General features: G+C 37.9%; 4 protein-coding genes across 6 annotated transcripts; 1 reads left to right on the top strand and 3 right to left on the bottom strand.

The window, feature by feature from the left end:
• On the bottom strand, positions 49-2,272 carry LOC18610620 (eukaryotic translation initiation factor 6-2). The gene is made up of 8 exons (XM_007046385.2): positions 2,098-2,272; positions 1,976-2,008; positions 1,776-1,872; positions 1,613-1,698; positions 1,480-1,524; positions 1,212-1,342; positions 630-740; positions 49-542 (listed from the first exon to the last, which is right to left on the bottom strand). The coding sequence occupies exons 2-8, from the start codon at positions 1,983-1,985 to the stop codon at positions 285-287; spliced, it is 738 nt and encodes a 245-aa protein (XP_007046447.1). The 5' UTR covers positions 1,986-2,008; positions 2,098-2,272; the 3' UTR covers positions 49-284.
• Positions 3,590-7,058, bottom strand: LOC18610619 (plant intracellular Ras-group-related LRR protein 4). Its single transcript, XM_007046384.2, has 5 exons — positions 6,981-7,058; positions 5,458-6,888; positions 4,387-5,300; positions 4,119-4,286; positions 3,590-3,932 (listed from the first exon to the last, which is right to left on the bottom strand). The coding sequence occupies exons 2-4, from the start codon at positions 6,089-6,091 to the stop codon at positions 4,140-4,142; spliced, it is 1,695 nt and encodes a 564-aa protein (XP_007046446.2). The 5' UTR covers positions 6,092-6,888; positions 6,981-7,058; the 3' UTR covers positions 3,590-3,932; positions 4,119-4,139.
• LOC18610618 (RNA polymerase I-specific transcription initiation factor RRN3) lies at positions 9,603-15,159 on the top strand. 3 transcript variants are annotated; one of them, XM_018113964.1, is made up of 16 exons: positions 9,603-9,775; positions 9,906-10,037; positions 10,141-10,224; positions 10,356-10,427; positions 10,510-10,581; positions 10,675-10,911; positions 11,197-11,307; positions 11,398-11,511; positions 11,691-11,807; positions 11,896-11,964; positions 12,143-12,249; positions 12,876-12,959; positions 13,087-13,174; positions 13,351-13,467; positions 13,686-13,870; positions 14,443-15,159. In XM_018113964.1, exons 2-16 carry the CDS (start codon positions 9,927-9,929, stop codon positions 14,759-14,761), a joined length of 1,887 nt encoding a protein of 628 aa, XP_017969453.1. In that variant the 5' UTR covers positions 9,603-9,775; positions 9,906-9,926; the 3' UTR covers positions 14,762-15,159. The 3 variants fall into 3 exon arrangements, with proteins under 3 accessions (XP_017969453.1, XP_007046444.2, XP_017969452.1); XM_007046382.2 differs by having other exon boundaries at positions 9,603-9,817; XM_018113963.1 differs by having other exon boundaries at positions 9,603-9,817; positions 9,894-10,037.
• LOC18610614 (trafficking protein particle complex subunit 11) lies at positions 15,446-20,745 on the bottom strand. The gene is made up of 7 exons (XM_018113907.1): positions 20,210-20,745; positions 20,000-20,123; positions 19,824-19,904; positions 19,306-19,647; positions 18,805-18,974; positions 17,878-18,707; positions 15,446-17,074 (listed from the first exon to the last, which is right to left on the bottom strand). The coding sequence occupies exons 1-7, from the start codon at positions 20,707-20,709 to the stop codon at positions 15,603-15,605; spliced, it is 3,519 nt and encodes a 1,172-aa protein (XP_017969396.1). The 5' UTR covers positions 20,710-20,745; the 3' UTR covers positions 15,446-15,602.

Raw genomic sequence — 22,806 nt, 5'->3', positions numbered from 1 at the left:
TATGGGTTCCTTCCATCAGGTTTAACTCCTATCAGACAAGACTGAACAGCTTTAAAAGATACATTCTCCTTTTAGTGAAATGCTTACAACAAATCCAGTCATGGAACCCAGGTTCAAATCCAATTGGATAAAAGAGTAAAAGAAAAGGACTACTTTAAAGATATATGCTTATTCAAAGTGATACAATGAGAACAGTGATACAAATACCGATCGGCTAAACATATGCGCAAACATTAGCAGAGCTAGTGCTCCAGTGTTCTAATAGCAGTAGTAACATTGAAAACTTAGACATAGCTGTCAATTAAAGATTTTCTCATCTCATCCACAATGGCAGTAGGTTGGGCCTCCCTCAACTTGAAAACACTCTCAATGACAGAGAGTTCAGTTGCAGTGGTATCTGCCCCACAAAATGCTGTCCAATCATTCACTACCATACCAGCAGCTATCACTTCACTACCACGGTTAATAGTCCCTGCCACCAAAGGTACCTGAAGGAGAGTCGAGAGTTCATCCAAATCTTCAATGGACGTATGGGGGTGGACCTGCACAAACAAAGCAAAAGGTTACCAATTCAAACCAAAAAAATGGAAGAACTACTACAAGTAACAAAGCTATCCTTTTAATCTTACCAAGCCACCTCTATTAGAGATAGCACAGTAGCTGCCCACAAGAATATTGCCAGCAATTGTCTGCCTAAAGACTTCCACTCCCAGAACATCTGCAATCAACTCCTCTGTCTCCTGATCGATACAACACAGAAGTATTATTACATCCAGAAACACTATAATTTCTCACATAATAAGAGCCATAGCCACGATGACCTTCTAATTTGGTAGTCAGTCTAGCAAATGGATCTATTCAAGATTTCATACATATGATTCGCTATGAACAAGTTCATTATAAGCTTCCAGCATGGAGTACAGTCAAATTTAAGATAAACATACTAGAAACAGATAGTATGGGGAAAAGTGTCCCTGTTGGAGAAGATAGGGCATAGAGATGCTCAAACGTTCAATAGTGTTTGTCGTGATAACATGTAAAACTGATGTATGTATATACTGGCAGAAACTTCAAAAACGAGAAATCAAGCATTTATAGCAGAATGCAACTACGGAATCCATTTTGCTAAACAACTAACATATCAAAGATAAGTTACAGATATACACAACAAATAGAGGAAACATTAATTCAATACAAGCAACGCAAATTACCCGGTCAAGATCAGTGTGTGTAAGAGCAACATGATCATTGCATGCTATGCAATTCCCCAAGGCTGATAGCCTCTCGTCAACACGCTGAACAACAACCTGATCAGGTAGGCTGTTTCTCAAGTGTTGAAGTTCTTTTATAGGACAGGCAAAACAATCAGAAAGAGGATCATTTGAGAAAATAGCATACAAGTGAAGAAGATTCATGGATGGAATATAGAGAAATGAGTAAAATGTCAATGAAATAGATTTGTTGAAGTTGGGGAATGACCTTGGTCAGTAGTGGTGTGCGGCAAGAGAAGACCATTTTTGTTCCCTGACATGAAGGCAAAGATTAACAGTTAGAAGCTAACTTAAGGGAAAGAATAATAACGGAAATAGATAGAGATATGGAAGAAGCTGACCTGCGCAAAGACGGCCGATAATCCTAGTGCCGGCAATAGATGTTTTAACCACTGGAATGACATCTGCTAACTCGGCCTCGAATGTGCTGGAGCATGCAAAAGTCAGAAAGACTGACTGTCCAAGTTGAGTTACAAGTAACAAGAATAATGAGACAAACCAAACCTATAGAAGCTCTCTGATCCTCCAATTGCAACCAAGCAGTAAGCATTAGTCAACTTTGAAAAAACCCCAACTTCGCATGAGTTCTCGAACATAAGTCCTGCATAAGAACCGAATGGCTAAACAGTTAACAAGGTGTTATTAACCAAAAGAAACAAAAACAAAAACAGAGAGAGAGGGGTAAGGATTGGGCAGGGACTCACTGGTAGCCATGATCAAAACAAAAAATTGATGAGCTGAAACCAAGACAAAAAGAGAGAATAAATAATCTACACTCCAAGAACACCGTGATAACCAGTTGATATGATCTTAAAAAGAAAAGTACCTTAAGCTGCTTTGAATGAGGATAGGATATCACAACCCAATTAGAGTTTTAACTTGATGCTTAGGGTTTTGGTTCTTTTGGAAGAAAAGAGTAGCTAACGAGCTACAGCCGGATTGTAGCGGGCGGCTTTAGTTCCCTATAGCTAATAGAACCTGGTATAAAATAAGAATTACACAATTCATTTGGGCTGTTGGCCTTTAAAATATACACAGCTATGGGCCCGTTTCTTGGCACCCAAGAGTCAAAGAAAAGAAAAAATATGGGTCAAAATTTATCCTCCACAGTCCACACCTACACTGACACTGACACTGACGCTGTTGTTTTAGTTGTAAAAAATTACTAGCACTTGTATTAACTACACATTCCATTAGCTGTGGAAAACCAAGCATGCGGCCATTAAGGTTGTTGGGCCGATTGGTAACATTTGCTGTAGAATTTCCTGACCAGGACCAGGAATTGCTGCTTTCTTGTGAACTTACAAACAGTATCAAATTGCATTTCAACTTTTGTTTGAATTTCTTTGGTGGCATTTGCATTTATGTCGTAGAGAACATAGCATGTTCTGATTGAGGTTTTAGTTTGGAACATTTGGGTTGGCCTTGGACCCCATACCCAGCATCCAAACTGTCATTGCAATTCAAGACAGGTGCTGTGGCTCCCATTTCTTTGGAATTTCATTCGCACCCAAGTATCATCCCTTACGTTCTATCGTTCTCAACTACCGGCTACTGGAGCTTAGTTCCAATGGTGTAGAAAGGTTTGAGTTGAACCTCTGGTTTTCACAGTATGTATTTTTATTTTTGTGTTGCAGTATAGTATCAAATAGGAAATCTCAAATTTTCAAGTGAATTTGAGCAAATATATCTGAGTTTGGCGGCCTAGAGCATCTGCAGCTTAGCCAACCCATTCCTGGCTTGAAATGTGGATTATCAATAGGAAAGACTGCATGATTCTCGGTTCGATTAACAAAGGGATAAGCGGATATCAACTTATTTCAAGCAACCGTGCCAGGGGCAGGGCTGAGCCAATGAATTTGTTTAAAACAACCAAAATATAAAGTGATCAATTGAATTTGGATTACAAATTGTCAGAGATTGCGCGTGCTACCACTACAGCTTAACCACCTGAATCTGTTGCGGCGGGCCGAAACCAATAGTCGAGATGAGTCAAAGACTCACAACAGAGTGCAGACCAATACCATCCTCAGGAAAACTCATCTTTTATTGTACTTCCATGCATGCATTTGCGGACTGCACCCTCCAAGTCAAATCACCTTATCAACCATGGACTACGGGGAACAAAATCTTATGACGGCCTAGAACATTAAGTGTAAAATATGGTGACTACAGAAATAATGACTATCACATGCGAAAAACAACTAGTTTTTGGTTAAACCAATGACAGTATTATAGACATAAGCCTACATAAAGAATCTTATATCAACACAGCCGCAGAAACTTGAGTAACTAAAGCAATCATGCATCACCATAGAAACTTTTAAAATGATCCTGTATTCAAAGAACCAATTGCTATTAGGAATTGTGAAAATGGCACTCAAAACTTCATTTTACAATAAAAATACAGATTACAACATTTTGCTTTCCCCCTATTTGCCGGCTGAATTATACACCTCAATGTATTGCATGAACAACAGAAATATCGTGGGAGTAAAATCGGGGTGAAAAAAACAATTATAAATGATGGGGAAAAAAAGGGGAAATCCACAATTTTGAGAAGAAAAGTCGGAGCCATGATCTATGATCCACTAGGCGATGCCTAAGACTGGTTGCATCGTCCTAACTGTTTTCATCCGATCCACTAACTGCTAAAAAGCCCTGTAAGATGAAAAACAAAAGCAAGAGCAGCCATGAGTGTCAATCAGCTATTTGCTTCCTGAGGAAGCAATGAAGATTTTGCCACCACAATTAGGTGTTCCTTCATGATGTTCGTCTGGGTTGGACACAAGGACAACTCAACAGCTTAACAACAAAAGGATCAGACGCTTTCTCCTGACAACTTACCAAGCATAAAAGTGCTGTAAATCAGGCTTTCACGTAGTCCATTCCATTGCGCTTCCTTTTGTTAGACCTGGAGAAGAAGCATATTTGAGCCCAACTCTTCTTTTGCTTCATTGGTTGTGATTTAACATCCCTTTTCTCAACAAGATCAGCTATGTACTGGACAACAGCCTGAGGAATCCAAGAAACAGCTTTAGTCATGGGATATTTTTGTTATTACCTTTTTTCAAAGAAAGGCTTGTGCGTTACCAAAAGCAAGAGAAATATTTACCTGTGCACCTTGTTCAGCAATGTGTCTAGGAGGCACTTCCAGAGGATTTTGATCCACACGTAGAACTTGAAGGCGTGTTAGCATTCTGAAAGAGTCTGGCAGGACTCGGATCTGGTTATTGCTGATGTCAAGCTCTTCAAGCATCTCAAGGTTCCCAATAGATCTTGGTAGGGATTGCAGATCAGCAAAATTGTTACCTATGTTCATCTTGACCAGTGTGGTGGCAAAACATAAGCTCTCAGGCACCGTCTCAAGCTCATTGAAACTAACATCCAGTTCCTTCAGGTTTGCCAGAGATGACATGGTTGTAGGCAATTGTTTGATGTTATTGTAGCGCACGGATAAAACCTCTAAGGTTTCTATCTTCCCAACCGCTTCTGGAAGGGCTTTAAGCCGGTTATAATCTGCACGAAGCTCTTTAAGTGAAGAGCAGTGACCAATTGTATGTGGAATTTCTTCAATGTCATTTGTCTCCAAATTCAATTTCTTGAGGCTAATGAGTGAGCCTATGGAGTCAGAGAGCGAAGGAAGGTGATTGGAGCTTAAATCAAGCTCCTCGAGGCGTACCAATCTCCCGAAGGTAGCAGGCAGAGACGACAACTGGTTAGCACTGAGATCTAGAAAGACCAAGCTGAGGAGATCTCCAATGGAATCTGGGAGTTGAGCAATCCTATTTGAATGCAAATCAAGTCTCTTCAAGGATGAAAGGCCGCCAATAGTATCAGGCAAAGCCACAATATGATTGTCAGACAAATCAAGTGTAATCAAACTGGACAACTTTCCTATTGAGTCAGGAAGCCAGTCAATTTGATCCATCAACTTGGCTTGGAGGTTGAGATCTCGAGTACCTTTCTTTGAAGAGACTTCAATTAAACTAGCTAGCTTAATCAAACTCAACTTATCACCATCTTGACCTGAAGAAGCAATTGATAAAGAATCAGTCTAAATCTTAAAAACAAACAAGAGGGTGTGAGAAACATGTATTAACAATTTAACAGTTGATAATATCCATAATTAGGGGAGTTGAGGCTTTTAGGTAGAGCCCGATGGACACAAAAAGTAGAAGCTAACCTGCAGCAGTGGTGCCCCCGACTTTAAGAGTAGAATCCAATATGTGAGGTGTGGATGAAATAGAAATACCAAATCCATCAGTAGCATTAGCGTAGAAGGAAGACTTGGCCTTCTTAACATAACTGTCATCTCTGGTGAACAGTACTAGTTCTGAGGAAGGCTCCCTGGTTTTGGTGGAGGTGGAGGATGATGTGGCAGCAGCGAATGAGTTGTTGGAAGGCGGAGGAGCGCTGCTCTGGAGCAAGCCGTTTGAGTGCGCGGGCTTATCATGAGATTTAAAGGAAGAAGAGGAAAGACAGTTGGATGCCCTCTGAATAAATTCATCGAACAGAGCATGGATGCTCTCGAGATCCACCAATTTCATGGCCTCCCTCTTCTGCTCCTTGCTCTGGAAATAAACCAAGTTCTTTTGCATCTCAAGGAGCAGAACGAAGAGCTCCTCGGGGACATCAGGACTCTTGCTCTGCCGACCAATGCCATCTAGTCTGGCTTGGTCCTCCTTTTCCACATTTCGGATCAGAGCCCTGGCAGCTTCAACCTCGTCGATTCCAGGGCGTGGCGGCAGAGATCTGTGAATTCTCATGATCTCCTCCACCGCTTCGTCTGTGGAGTGCACGACGCAGGATTCAACCATGTTGTCAGTGTTTGTTGATTGTTGTACAGAGGAAATTCCTGAATTGAGGTGGGGGAGGACAGATTTCACCAATTCAGGAGAAGAGAGACAATTAATTCTGATTCTGATTCTGTTTGCTTTGATATAGCACTAAACAGTTAAGGGAAAAGAAACCCAGATTGAGATCATCCTACATACAACACAAGAACACAAAACCAAGAGGAACAAACTGAATCTGTATTCTCAATTCTGGCCTATGCAACAATTTGCTATTCGATTTCTATTAGTAGAAGAAGAATTTAGACAACGCCACACAATACAATTACAAACCATGGATCATACTAGTTGTTTCTTCTACTAATGCTACTACTTAAATCTGACTGGATTAATCAAGATAAGATGGTACGCCAGTATGACCAGAAAAATAAAGAAACTCTTGTAATAGTGACAATCAAAACGACCAAATTACAACTAGTAATATGCTTTATTTAGACAAATTCAGATCCCTTCGCTCCTTCCCCCTATCCCAAAAAGAGAAATTGAACACCAGGACTAATAATAACTTTGAAAGAGGGAAGTTAAAAGGACCTTTTTATCAGTGGTAGTGGAATTTTAATAATAAAATAAGAATACAAGTAAGCGGAGCCAGGGGTGAGGACTTGGGAGCTAGGGAAAAGAGGGGCAGAGAGGGCAGCGCCAGCAGTTTCTTTGTTTATGTAATTGGGAGAGGCAAGTGACAAAGCCAGAGTCTGTTGTGGCATCTAAGAAATCCAGCTGTTTCCATGCTGCTGCTGCTTCTTCTTCTCCCTGGGCGGAATCTGATTTTTATATTACTCTATTATTATTGTTATCATTGGTAAGCAAAAGTAGGACTAGTATTTATTTTAATGATGAAAGAAAGAATTACTACCGGCATTTAGGAGTAGTGCCTAGCCTCTCAGGCCTCAGGTGGGAGCAGTTATTTTACCAACAAAATGAGGCAAAAGTTTTACTCTTCTTGCCACCATCGCTATTCCTATAAATAATGGATGGAATGATAAGTAGTTGTAGTAAATAGCTAGTGGTAAACTAAACTAAAATGAAGATATTTGACAACGTGATTGACAAGAAAATTTTGATACAAAAATTATTATAGGCGTGAACTGGATTATGACTCATCGGTTATCTATAGCAGCTACTTTGATTTCTATTTGTCAATGCTGTGTCTTTATTTGCAACAGCAATGCAATTGCTGCCTGCTGGAGGGATATATCAATATTGCTAATGTCTAAGAGACTAATAACAACTCAACTGACACATCATCTCATGGGAACTTATTGACTATTGAGAAGCAAAGCAAAATGCAGTAACAATATGCTATTGCTTACTTACTAGTATAGTATTAGTATGTCATGTCCGATGATCATGGAAGTATTAGTATGTTATGTCATAATGATATTTGCTACTACGTGGATGTAGTAATTATAGACCTTAACAGTTTTTAACACAAGATAAAAATGATATAGAATTTAGTGGATTATGGACGTGGAGTTTAAAGTTTTTGTATTTAGTATATTAATTATATCGACGCGTTTAAAACATGATATATAAATGAATAGTTACATATTTTAAATATGTTATACTCACCTAAGCTGTTTAGTTGGTCAAGTTATTTAATCCATCTATGTAACATGTTTATGAACTTGTTTAATCCACATTTAAACAAGTTAATTATATTTAAATAGATTGTGAATTATGTTATTTTATATAAATTTATTTATTTAATAAATATATTACTCGTATCGTGTGTTGTGTAATACATTTAGCAAACATATCAGTCTATATATCTAAATCCCTATCATACTCGTATGTTTATATTCATTCATATAATTATTAATATTTTATATTTACACCACAAGAATAAGGGAAAGTGAACATAAATGGCTAGGAATAAGTAACTCGTTAACATACGATGGGCATAGGCGTCATTTGCATAATATTTGTGACAGAGAGAAGGAGAGTTAATGCAATGTCTAAGATGGAGGGGACACGTGTTGAGCTGATGTCCAAAAATGTCCGCCCAACTGTCTCCAGCTGGCAAATGGGTAGTCACGCCATAACCGTTTTCTGATGGGAGGTCTGAGGGAAGCTTTTGGCCTTGGGCTTCTTTCGCCCTGCATTTTTTTTTTTTTAAATTCACATCTCATGGATGGTATTGCCTTATTATTGGAGCTAGATAAGATAAAGGCCTATTATTAAAAATAAATAAAGAAAATAAAACATTAAATCATCTCCATCCTTCCAGAATCCATTCTCCAACCTTCAGTCACGAGCCACGGCTTCAGCCTCACTCACGTGCTCTGCTCTATACATATCTCTCGCCAAACTGCCACGCCACCCTGACTCTCTCTCTTCTCTGCCTTTGTTCTTCAAAAAACAATTAATTTCATTTTCTGGCTGCCCTTGCCCCCAAGTTTCTTTCTGCCCAAAGCCCATGCATCGATCTTCCCATTCCCGCACCACCACCAGTATCACCTTCCTCCTCATCGTTTTTGCTTTATTTAGAAACAATATTATACTACTACTACTACTATTTAAGAAATATGGTTACTTTTGGATTACTATATACAAATACATTCTGCCTATTTATACATATATATTAACTCATAAGTATTATATTTAATTACACAATTTACACTAAATCTGATGACAACATAATGATTAAGAAAACAAATCCAATATAGATTTGACAAACTCCCATTTGCTTTATTTATCATTTGAGATCACAATTTATTCATCCAAATATATATCTGCTCTCCTACTGGGTACTGGCTACTGGATTTCAAATTATAAGCTCATGGTTTGGGCTGCGTCTGTGGACCGTGGAGGTACCCTATATATGCCCACAGCCCTCTTCTAGGCCCAATATGCTGGCACCTACTGAAGGCCTAATACTCCTTTTACCAAAATTTCTTTTTCAATAGCTAATAAGTTATTCCCAGCCCGCACCGCCGCCCCCCCCCCCAACCAAAAAAAAAAAAAAGCTAATACGTTATAAAGCTTGCGCTAAATTATTATCAACAAGTTCAATATACAGACTTAAAAGGATCAACATATTTGGTGAACTAAATTATCATTTGTATATGTATCTATACTTTTGATATAATTATTATCATAATTTGTATATTATTGACAACGTCTTTATTTAATAAAATTATAAAATTTTGAAATTAGAATGTGATTATCATGAGTTTTGTAGAAAAAAGATATTAAATATTGTAATTGAAAATTACTAGCCATAATGATCACATCATTAAGTTAAAAATATAATTAATTGTGAATTAAAAAAATGATTATTTTCTTTATTTTTCTTCAAAGATTAAAAGTTTTTGGCTTTAGCATAATTTTTTTAAAAATTTTATAAATATGATTAGATTAGATAATTAATGATTAATGAAGAATTTATTAAATATATCGTAATATGTATAATAAAATATGGGTTAACCTTTAATATCACCTCCAACTTTTGGTCAAAAAATAAAAAATGTAGAACGAATGAGTTAAATAGCGGAGCTGACTAGCGAGGGTTTCGGCTGCTGGACGAAGGAGCCCTCGTTCGCCGACTCTCTTACAAGTTACAACTGCTGCCACAGCAAGAAGAAGAACAGAAAGGACTTATCTCTTTCTCTGTCTCTATCCTTCTATCTATCCCTGCCTTCGTCTCTGGTAAATAGACGAGAAGGCAGGCAGCTTATCCTTAATTTGCTGGTATCTGATTTGTCTTGCGTTTGTTTGTGCAATCAGAAAAGAGAAAAAGAAAAATCATGTTGGAAATTTGAAAAAGTTTTTGGTGCAGTTTCAGGTAGAAATAAAAAGCATGGGACTGGAATTGCCAAAATATCCGGAGATGGAGGAAGACAACTTCGTCAATTTCACCGATTCTGAAATAGTTTCTCATGTGAAGGATGCTCTCACCTCTGTCCTATCTGTAAGCACACTGCGCACAAACTCTTCCTATTTAATCTATTGTTATTGTATTAGTCATTCCGTGCCAATTAATGTTAGAACTTATCAGTTGAATTCTTTTTCAGGGTGATAGCAACAGTTATAACCAGCTTGTTGCGGTCATGCACCATTCCAAGCGTCTTGCTCCTGATGAGGTCGCCTTACTTGAGGTATCTTTCTTTCGTTTAATTACCAAACACCCTTGTGTCCCATTTCCTTAATGCTCCCCCACTTTCTTTTTTCTTTATTTAAAAAATATAAGCTGAATTCCCTCTTCCCATTTGTGAATTCTGCATCACAGACTACTTTAAAGGCACTAGGTGGTGCAGTATCATGTATAGACACTACTCTTCATGACTCCCTTCTTTCTGCTGTAAGTTGTCTTCATTCGTTTTCTTTTTCAGCTTACCTTCTTGTGTTCCCTCAACTTACTTGTTCCTAGGCAATTTTTCCAGATTTTTAGTATGAGCATGTGGAACTATGGGCCTCATGTTGCAGATGCACTTGCCGAACTCATTGTATCCCTCGTATGTGCAACTTACATCCCCTAGCCTCATTTTATAATTGCCCTCTGTACCTTTTTTATTTTTAAATTATGTTCATTTACATTCCCATTGCAGGCTATTTCAAATGGAAAATATCTTGATTTATGTCTGGGTATGCTTGTCAGCAATTTTACCCCTCCACCTTATTTCTTAGATAAACTAAAACTGCCACGCGGTCTTGAGAGGAAGGGCCAAGTTCTTTCTCTGGTGCATGCGGCCTTTAAAAAGATTTCTGATTATATTCCTCTCGCCCCTTTGAGATTATCGAACATAGTTCTCCAAGGAATGCCAACAATTTATCATAAGGACCGAGTAAGTTTTGCACTTTCAATTTGGAATTCAGATATCTTTTGACGTTCTAATTTTCTACTTTACCGTCTGGAAAAGTCCATGCTCTTATGGTTTTTGCTTATGCAATCAATTTTAGCCCCTAGCTGGGTAAATATGTAAGATACCATTGTTCCACTACTAGATGTCTGGTTAGTTTGGTGAAGTTCCTACATGCAATTCCCTATACAATTTTATTATAAATTGCCTCCTTTTATTATTTAAATTTGTTAGATGACTACATCTTAAACTTGTTCCTTGTCCTTGAAGGCTATTGTGATTTATGTGGAGAACATGTTAAAATTGGAGAGTGGTGAAATTGGAGAACTTGTAGGAAGCACAATGCTTATGGCAGTGGTGGATCAGCTTATAGAACTAGATGTAAGTAAATTGAAGTTTCTTTAGAATTTTATGCTTGAAAATTTTGTTTGGCTTTGTATGTCGTATGTAACGTATTGGAATTTCTTATAGCTGGAGATTGGATGGGATGCCATTTTACAAGATGACTTTAGTAAAGGCATATTTGAGATGGAGCTAGAAGATGTGGATGAAGTTGAGGAAAGTGCTGAGCAAGACACTGGAGAGGTATAATCAACAAGCTTTTCTTTGAAGTGTGCATGTGATGTCCCAAGGTGGCCAAATAAGTAGGGTTAATTAATTATTGGACATCCTTGTTCAAGTTAATATTTTTTAACATCTAGTAACCAATTTATGATGATTTAATATGCACAAGGTGTAAAACTGATATAGAGTTCGATTTGCAGTTTCGATTAAGTCGTAAGAGTCTGGCTGGAAACAGCATTGCTGAATTGTTAGATAACCTACTGGTTTTAACCTTTGAACATCTTGAATCCTGTGAAAGAGCTGGCCGCTTGGCTAAGGTATTTTCTGATGTTAATGTTTTCATCTCCCCCCTCCCCCCGCACCTTCTCCTAATTCCTGTCTTAATTTGTTTAATTGCTGTTATAGGTGTTTGAAACTCTTCTCCAGTCTTTTCAGATCACTGTTATGAGTGCCTACAAGTCAAAATTTACTCAGGTAATGCTTATTTGTCATTATCTAGCAGTTTATGTTATTTTGTTTCTCAAGGTTTCTGTTGCTATTCCTGATGAAAATCATAATTTATTTATTTAATTTTTTTTTCTTAATACCAGCATTAAGACCTGCATGACTTGGCTAGTAATTTATCTGGTGCTTTTTTACCTAATGTTTGCAGTTTGTGATGTTCTATGCTTGTGCACTAGATCCTGACTACTGTGGTATGAGATTTGCCACAATGCTGGCAGATTTATTTGTTCAAGACTCACATCCACAGCCAATCAGGTAATTTTAGCATTATCAGAAAGAGTTAATGATTGTTAGCTTTGCCTTTTAAGTTGTGGGCATATACTCCTTTGATGTTTAAATATACTCCTTTTAAGTTGCGTGTGTGTGTGTGAGTGAGTGTTATTGCATTACGTACATGGGGTTGGGCATCTGGGACCTTGTTTTGGCACATTTTAAATGAAGCATTGACATTGAGCAGCGCATTATATGGTGTGTTTTTGTGTTCTTTCATACATATGATGATGAGACATTGTCCTCTTGTTGCCTAAAAAATGTAAACCTATTTCCACATGTTTTTCTAGATTAAGTCGACTGCTTGGTTTGAAAATTAAGAAAAAGAAAGTCACATGTACATCATTCTTATTTCCCCTTTAGGTCAAATAGTTTGGTATTTTTATCATGACCAGTTGCTTTTGGATTGAAATTTAATAAGGTGAAGTTAATTGAGCTGATCTTTATGCCTTTAAAGGTCCCCCTCTACCCCTCCCTTTTATCTGTGCGCTGGATAGAATATAGAATAGGAATTGCATAAAAGTTAAAACTGTTACAAGTATATATAATAGAGTTTACAACATGGGTGGGGGCATCATTTCTTGTGCTTGTTGAATTTCTGTTTTATGCAGGATGAGTGCTGTGGCTTATCTTGCTAGCTATTTATCTCGAGCAAAGTTTCTGTCGGCCTCTCGTATTTCTAGCATGCTAAAAAGGTAGTACATCATAATCCTTGTGATCCATTTTCATTAACTGACTTCTAGCACTGTTTTGACAACTTAGATGGTGTGCATGAAAGTCTGGATGTTCATCAGTGATATTGTGTATCTTACTTTTATTTAGGTTGGTGGATTGGTGCTTGGAATATGGCAAAACCCCTGATGGTGATATAAATCCAAATGCACATCGAGTTTTCTATTCTGGATGTCAGGTTGATGTTCTTACTCTTGAAGTTTCATACTTCACTGAAAACAACAGATGCGAAGACATGCAACAGTTATAAAATTGTTTTGAGAAAAAAAAAAAGGAAGAAGTGTTAAAGTATTATTTGCAAATTGGATTGCATTGCTTTATTGTTAGGCTGAATTTTTTCCTAACATGTCACAGGCCATTATGTATGTTCTCTGCTTTCGTATGAAAGTTTTCATGGATGTTCCGCGCTTGAAGATGCAGCTCCTCATGCCAATGGAGCAAATCTTAAAGCATAAATTGAATCCTTTGAAGGTAAGGAATTGCTTTGTTGCATGACCCTAAATTTCATAATGATAACAGCCAGCAGGTAAGCTATGACATGGACTCTAGTTATCCTTAAATCTTTTTATTGATTCTAAGGAGTCTATGTTACCCGATTTTAATTCCTTTATGTCACATGAACGGGGCTAAATCCCTCTCAAATATTAGTTTGATTGTCCACTCTAATCCCAGTAATCTATCATAAACAGGTATGCCTTCCATCTGTAGTAGAGGAGTTTCTACTACAATCAAAAGCAGCTTGTCTCTTTACTGTGTCCAAAACGTTCGTTTTTGATGGCCTGTTAGAGTCAGAACTTTCAAGGGCATTTGGTGGCCTGGAAAGGCTTGATACATTCTTTCCTTTTGATCCATGTTTGCTGAAAAGATGTGACAGGTTTGTATTCTTTCATTTGGGAATTAGTTAGTATCAGCTCTATTTCTTTAGTTTGAATCCTATAAGAAGAAAAATTCTGTTTCTGGCCTGCATGCATGCGGGAGAGAGAGAGAGAGAGAGAGAGGAGAAAAGGAATACTGACAGTGGCTTCAAATATGTCAGACTTCTGAAGGAGTTTGGGCAGCCAAAACTGTTTCACTGATTGGGGTTACTCTTTTATTTATTTCTTTTGAAAAAGGGTTAATGGGAGAAAATATGGGAGCTAGAAATGATCACTGTATGTCATGTCAGAATGTTTGGGGAAAAAGCAAAATCAGTATCTTCTACAGTTTATGAATTTGATTTAAGTGATTAAACCATCCTTGTTTTGTGTTGTTCTTGAGTGCCCAAATAGTCTCTTAAGCAAATGATGGTTTATCTTGTATTTTCATAGTTGGGTGAACTTAACAATTCCTGCATTTCTTTGAAATGAAAATATATACTGAGCGCATGAGTGCATCTTGCTTTTTACTGCTTTGCTGACAAAATGCTATTTTTTTTTCTTTCTTTCTGCCGTAATTCCAAAATTGAAGTTTCATCCGCCCAATGTTTGTCTTCTGGTCAATGGTAAAACCAACGTACGATGATGCTTATGATGACGACAACGATGATGGCAGCAGTGATGATGAATTGATTCAGGATTTTGTTAATGAGAATGAGGATATTATGGATGATGGGGTTGCTAGGAGCTTTGATGAGCAAGGACTTGATCTTGATGAATTTGACTGTGCATTGAAGAAAATGTCAATCACACCGAAGAATGGCTTTAGTTACAAGTTTGGTGGTGGATTTCAAGAACCAACAAGAATGCCTTGTAGAATTAGGCCATCTACAAGTCCAGAGTCCTTATGATTCTCAGGTGATGTATGTATGTTCCAGAGAGAAAAATTGCAGTTGATATACTAAGGGATGCTGGTGAGCTGATTCCTCAAACAGAGTTGGAGCCAGAGCAACGAATGCTTGCTATTGCCATGCTTGAAAGTTTTAGAAGTTGTTTTTTAGGGTATTCTGAGCTACTTGTTTACTAGAATTTTACTTTCAACTGATAGCATTGTACAATTTACAGATAGCTTACATTTTTTGATCGGCATTCAATTTGCTGAGAGTGTAACAACGACCTTTCTGATGAAAATATGAATATTTGCCACTCTCTACATGGTAGTGAGAGTCTGACGGTTCCTGTCTTTAATCGAGAGAGGTGCAGAGGGGACTGATTCAATTATTTATTAATGAAAATAGAGGTTCACGTACAGGCCAGGCAGATGTTTTTTTATTTGTTTTTGCAGTAGAGAATTAGTATGAAAAGTAGTCATTTGGTTATTGGCATCTAATTCCATCCCCATTTCCTACGCAGACTCAGTTAACAATGTTAGTCACAGTGCTAAGCCTATATTTCACACCCAAGTCCCCAAACCATATCAATTAGATGTCAAGTGAGAAACGAGTCAGTGAGGGTTAGATATTACAAACTTTAAACGAAAATTGATTTGCCCAAAAGAAAAATATAAAAGCAAAGCAAAGAAAACAACCCACCACTGGAACCAAACATATCTCTAAATTTTGTTTCTTTATTCTTTAGCACCTTGAAAGGCAAAAATTAATCCATATTCCAAATTGTCAGCTTTAATCTCAAAACACGAGATCCCTCTATATTAACAATAATGGTAGTAATCACAAATAATAGGACTAGATTTTAGTCTGCTACAATGGACTCCAGCCTCCTGTCTGTCGTACCAGCTATCTTGACCTGAGGCTTGGAAGGGAAAATGAAAACAGTAGATGCAGCAATAGAGGGCTGTATTCGAGCTGAGTATCTCACAGATGCCAATGAAATTCTGGGCAACTGTTGCAAACCTGAGGCGAGAGGCACTACTTTGTAACAAAGGATGTGCTCAGAATTTGGAAGAACAAACACCGTGTCATTGTGAGACCCAGATAACACAAAACTCTGTGAATCTGCCAATGAAAACTTAACCTCTTGAAGCAACTCTGTTTTGTTAAGAATTTTAATACAGTACATGAAGGGATCTCCAAGGATGGCATAAGGAGGACAATCCAAACTCACAACTAATGGTGACAACTCTATATGTACAACAGGAAGTTTGTGTGTAGTTAAAACCTGAGCATCAGCCACCGTCAAACCAATTCTATCTTCAATTCCAGAATGCCTCTTCCATTTTAGATACACTGTCCCCAACATAAGCTTTGAAGAGACCACCTGAGGAATGATGGTGAAAACCTTCTTGAACTCTTCTCCCGGCACAAGTGCAGAGCCGAGAAGATCTTCACCTCCATGTTGAATGGAACATGACTCAATGCCATCATTATCAACTTCAATAGACATGGATAGCAGCTGCAATGTGACCTCACTGCAGTTCTTCGCACTAACGATAAGCACAGTTGCTTCATGCAGGGGTAGTGATGCCAACTGATCCGAATCAGGGACAGGCTTGATCCTTGAAAGCAACAATGAATCCCTGCGGAAGGGCAGCATAAAATGGTGGCCAATTAAAACAGCATTCTTTCCTTCAATTTGCAAGGTCTTGTGGACATTGACCTTTTGTGCATTCAACTCATTGTTATTAGGGGAATAGCCCAATGATACAAAGAGCATAATTGGTTTGGGTCGGTGCCACATGATTTCTAGTTTGCAGGACCATGATTCTCCAATGTTTAGAAATGGAACAGAAACCAATCCAAAGGACTGTTGAATTTTCTTGATTTTATCAGGGTCATCTTCCCCTTCAGGTCCAACAATGCCAAGAAGCTCAACATGATGACTGTCCATTGAAAATGGCTCTGATTCCCTTGGACTAAACAGCCCACCTCCTCTTACATCGACCAGATTTATCTTCATTTCACCAGCATATATGGCATGGTCCCTGGAGGCTATGGTAACTGGTATCACAAATCTCTCTCCAACTAATGCAGGGCCAGAAGAACCAAGAGTGACATCCACTTGTGGATCAGGTTCTTCAACCTGGGCAGCCTTCTGACCAGAGAATGATAGAGCAGGATCCTTTGTGGGGAAAGTTTCCACACGGTCTTCAAACTTCCAAAGAGGTAAATCATCCATTGAAGCAGGACTTTCAGCTCTGCAACAGATTGTGAAGTGGGGTCCCATTTTTGCAATAACGGATATGCATTCAAGCTTTCCACTTTGTTCTGAATAATTTAAACATTGTCTTATGCAACAGTATGTGGATAATAATGAAGGAATCAACAGTTCTAGTAATAAAGAATTTGCAGTAGAAAGAAGTGCATGCAGAAAGATGACATCTGATCCCATAAGGTTGTGGCTAAAATAAGAATTAGCATTTCTTCGTCAGGATATGACTTTACCCTTTGAATCTCTAGGAGCAAACAAGTATAAACTACCCATTTGATTGAAGAAAACAAAAATGAGCATGCTAGAAGAGAAAACATATTTTTGTCGGCCTGATGTCCCTTTTTCCTTCTGCTTCCTCTCCCTCTCTCAGATACACAGATATAGACATACATGCACACAGACACAATATGCAGACAAATACACTGAAGCACGCAATAATGATGCTTAAGGGGTGCTGCGATTGCTACCTAGGCGCACCCTAGGTGCTGAGATTGCTAGCTAGGCAGTGATTCCACATGGATTTTGGGGTTGAAAAATTTTAGGCTCACATGCTGAAAGCTAAAATGGTTGCTTAAAATCACTCAATTTGTGTCAAGGATATTTAAAGTAAAAGGTTAGATCAAAACATGCAGCTGCAATGCTGTAAAAAACCCCTTGCCATGTTAGTAAGGCTATATCAAGCAAACAGCATGTAAGAACTATCAGAATTAAGCGAGCTATTGTGCTTCTGTTATTTGCAAATTTAAGGACTGACTAGTTGAAATAATTGTTGTGAATGTGGGGTGATGTGCTTTGTCTGTATCAGATGAACCTAATGCATAGTGAAAACAACAAATGAATAAAAGAAGAGCTGACTTACCAGGTTTGATGTCATAAGTTAGCCGCAGCCATTTGTTTGTAGCAAGTGCCAGAGAAGGAGCACTCTCCATTCGATGGTCATGTGGCTCACTGGACACTGCTTGTAATGGACATTTTTGGGCATTCATGATTATAAAATTACAGTTAGATTGATTGAATTGAACTTCCAATTGATCAATCTCAATGGAAAGGGGTAATTGTGACAGAAGTGACAATGTAATCAAGGAGGAGACACCAGACTTAATTATCTGCTCGTGGAAAGCCACTGAGGCAAGAAGAACTGATCTGAGTGGACTAACAAGATCAATCTCAAGATGAAGGGTATTTTCTCCATTTACTTTGAGATCATCAGTTCCTTCAAGGGATACCGATCTAGCTTCCCCACTGACAAGTGCCAAAATTTCACTGTGTATCATTTCTCTCTGTTCAAGACTTGCAGGGCCACCTGGACCACATTTGGAAGACTGGATGCTACCAGCAGTAGATACAGGCAATGCAGCCATTTCAAGAGAAAACTCTATAAACTCTTTCACAACAACTTGTTTTCTTGAGCACTCTCGCAGGTAACCCAAAACCTCCCACAGCAAAGTAACCCACCCTTCTTGCCTATATAGATTTGCAACACCATCAAACAGCTGTTTTGCATTGCTGAAATCACCCAAAGAAAAATATTCTCTAGCAATCTGAAATGCACAAAGAGAACCCATCCTCTGAACTTTAAGACTACTATATGTTTCATGAGACTTTTTGAGCAAAGCAATAATTTCAAAGGAGTCTTGAAACCTCTTTCCCTCTGCAAACGCATAATGTGTGTATTCATCATCAGTAAGGCTGCATAGTCAGATGAGAACAAAGATTCAAACATTTATTACAAGGAAAATGGCACAAATCAAATCAGACCTTTGTGCATAAATTTTCCAAGACTTACAACTGCATAGCTAAATCATCGCCTTGCTCGAGTAACCGAGCAAACTGACCAACATAAATCGATGGTACAACAGATTCAGCACTTCCATCATCATTCTCATTAAAAGTTTCTGATATTGACACTGCAAACTCCAGAGCAGATCTCTTCTCCTTCAAGTATTGAGCTGCTGACTGTTGTGAGATGAATGTTGTGATTCAACTAAGTTAAATTAAGTAAAGAGTTTTCTAAATGAATGCTGAATCTCAGCAAGGATAACCAAACAGAAAAAAAAGTGAGAGTGAGAGCAGTAGTATCAATGTCCACACATAGTTAATGAGTAACATATTAGCTAATACACATCCTTAGCCCCAAGAAGCAACCTGTATTGTTTCTAAGGATATGCTATGAAGCAAGCTAGCAAGGCTTGCATGGAAAAGCTCTAAAAATGAATACGGCTCATGTCAAGCAAGCAAAAGTTTAGAGAAAAGATAAGGATGATATGGTGGTAAAGATGGTACAGACCTGATAGTAATAAGCGGGATGGAATTCCCATTCGGTTAGAGGTTGTTCTGCAGTTCCCAATGGTAGAGAGGAAATGCTCTGAAGAGCCGCACAGCTTGAGTCAAGCAACTCGGCAAAAACCAAAAACTGTCTGCTCAGCCACTCCCAGTGAAGAAAAATAACTTTAGGAGATCCAACAAGGTTCTTGTAGGAGGCAATGTGCTGGCGGAACCATGTAACTGCTTCAATGAGCTTTCCACCATGCAACAACAAAGTGGAAATCTTGAAATGCAAGTGTTCAGCAACAGTTTTGATCTCAAGTAAGCGTTGGATGGGAGGCAACCTTGTTGAGGTTGCAACCATCTGCATACATAGATAGAATAGTTGTAGTGGCAAGAAGAAGTTGTGAGTAATTAGTATTAGTATGAAGTATGAGAAGACAGATGTGACTCGAGATTGGTGAAGAAGGAAGGAGTAACAAGGAATAGCTTAAGATTGTAACGAAATACAAGTGCAACTAGAAGAAGTAGGGAAAGAACCTCGCGCAGAGCATGAAAGGCATCCTCATAAAACCTCAAGGCTTCAACCCAGTCTCGTCGGAACTCTGCATGTACAGCAACCTAAAGATTTTGTGCATGGCAAAGAAATGAGAAAATATTCTATTTAATCAGAGAATGAATAAAGAAAAGTAAGGAAAGCTACTCTTTTAATATACTTTGAAGCAATAGCGAACTTGGTGGTCGAGAGAGGAAAAGGTCTTCTTTTCAATGCGAGCTTTAATCCTGCGACCTTCGTCTCTGTAAAAGGTAGTTGCTAATTCGGACAATGCGGCGCCCAACCTGATATCAGAATAATTAATTTGATAAGAGTACTACTTAGTATTATGTAGTATTGTTTGAAAAAAGAACACACACAAAAAGAGCACCTTTGAAGAGAGTTATTGAGTTGGGAAGGATCCGGATTGAAGAGAAGTAGGAACTTGGAATCAACCTCCGCTCGCTTCCGTAAGGCAAGCAGACGATCTTCACTAATTTCTTCCGATTGCAGCAGCACAAGCACCAGCAATTTGATGTTCCTCGGACGAATAGCCGCTTTGAGCTCATCCAGATCGGAGCACACTTGGCCCCACTGGGCAGGATCTCCCGACACCTGATCCCAGGAGAAGAGGGCCACCACCACTGCGGGGATCTTGGCCCTGTGCTTCACCAGCCAGTCCCTTCTTAAAATGCCGCCACCAGATGAGGACTTGGACGGGTTATGTTGAAGAAGAAGAGAGAGCTTGGACAAGTCGGGCAAGGCCAAGGTGTTGATGGGGGGCTGCTGGGTGAGGAGGTGGCTCGATATCAGACCATGCTGCTCTGGGCATCCCACCAACGCTACCAGCCTCACCGGTGGACTCCTCAATTCTTCTGGGTATTCTTCCATTTCTTTCTTGTTTGCTTCGCACTCGGACACTTTCTCTCCCCCTCTTTATTTCCTTGTAACTTTTGTATACATAAACAGATTTCTCATATTGGGCCTTCTTTCAGCAACCAAACCCATTATTTGCTTTCAGTTTTAGGCCCAATGGGAGTAGTTGAGTTGGGTTTTCTTTACCCAAACAAGAAGTGTTGTTGATACTATTTGATCAACTAAAGGTCAAGTGCAATGTAATTAACTATTTCTCATATGCGCAATGCAAGCTAAGCATTAATATTATAAAAAAGATCAGTCTTGACTCTTGACTCACCAAGCATTCAATTGCATTTTCATTTACACCAAACTCAGTTATCTGAATCGATTAATTGATAACATTCAAAATTGAATTCAACAACAATAAAAAAAAGTAGTGTATCCTTTAATCATCTTTGTCCTTGTCAGGGTTGGTAAGATGGGTAAACTTGTGGCCTATAGTTAGACCAGACCAATTTATCTAGTTTCTTACTAGACAAATACATATATTATTAGTGAATGACTCAACCCAAATAAAAGTATGTTACTTGCTCATAAAGCAGAATTATACACATTAACATCATTGCAAGCATGGACAAGTGATGATAAGAAAATTTCTCAATGAGTCATTCAGAAATTTAGATTTCTTTTCAATTATAATTTGAGTAGAAAAAGTTAGACGGGGATGGGAGTTGAAGACCGCGTAGGGACTGGGTCTGGATTACCTACCTAGTCTCTTGTTAGCGCTGTAGCACAGCACTGCCTATGCGCATATGGATAGCTAGCTGTAAGCAAACTCAGGCGCTGCGCCTAGCTACTCGATCCATCAATAGATTCAAGTTCAAACTGGCAATTAGCTCGTTCATTAGCATTTAGCACTTGGCTCGTTCATCCTATTGTTAAAGGGGAAATCAACTGTGTCGTTACAATTTGTTAAGCTTTATGTACACCTTGAAACTTCACCAGTTGTAAATTTTTTACTCTAGTTTTTATTAAGTGTCGTACAAGTAGACCATAATTTGCCAACTTGACAAACATACATATAACTTTGAATTTTGGTTCTGATCAAACACAAGCAAAGCTTACCAGAAAGGGCCATGGCTTTCGTATGTGGATTCATTCGGCACGCAACTAGTAGCCAACCCAAAGGTTGACTTCTTCACTTCTTACCGCTTAATTCAAGCAAGCACTAATTACTTGGTTTCAACACCAGCCAGCCAGCCAGCCAGCCAGCAACATTCTACCTTCATTTCCACGACGCTGGAGTGAAACATCCGGAATCGTCTATTCAAATCAAATGTGTTTTTGACGTGTATCAATATGTCAAACTTGTTATCCGAGATTAAAAAGTTTCTGTATATTCTTATGTGTTTACGTGTGAAGTAATAATTCATTATATATAAATTAAAATATTTTAAGAATATAAATATATAGTAAAAACATTTGTATTTATGATCAATAATTTTAAATTAAATATTCGTTTAAAATTCAACATAAAATCAGAGCTTGTATTGATGACACTTTTGTGTAAGCTCATTATCTCTATATGTAAAATTCATGTCACAATTTGATTCCGAATTTTTTTAATTAAGTCAAATTTGATTTAAAATAAAACTAATAAATAAAATTTACATCTTAGAGTTAGATTTGAGACTTAGTGTTTGTTTGGTCTAATTTTTTTTCAATTTATCTACCTCTTAAAAGTAAAAACTAGACCAAACATAAATTTTAAAAAACTCTTTAGAAAAATAATTTTTTTTAAAAAAAGTTTTTGAAAAGCTCCTCACAGGAGCTTTTTCTTTTATTTTTTTAAAAATGCAAGAGAGTTTTTATTTTTGTTTCAAAAATATTCTCATATGTTAAATACAATTATAATATTATTTTTTTAAAAAAATACCCTTTATGATAATTTTAACTAAAATTATAATTTATAAAAAAAATTTATTAAATAACTTTAACTTAATTTTAAAAATTATTATTTTTTATAAAAACTTCATAATAATTTTTAAATTAAAAAAAAATCAGATCAAATAAGCTCTCAGGGTGAGATGGATTCAGGTAATTTTTTTTACAGTTGGGGATGTTTAACTT

Source organism: Theobroma cacao, chromosome 1, assembly GCF_000208745.1.
Source record: "Theobroma cacao cultivar B97-61/B2 chromosome 1, Criollo_cocoa_genome_V2, whole genome shotgun sequence".
NCBI classification, from domain to species: Eukaryota; Viridiplantae; Streptophyta; class Magnoliopsida; order Malvales; family Malvaceae; genus Theobroma; species Theobroma cacao.
The sequence above is the reverse complement of the archived record's forward strand: the minus strand, read 5'-3'. Positions and strand labels throughout refer to the sequence as shown.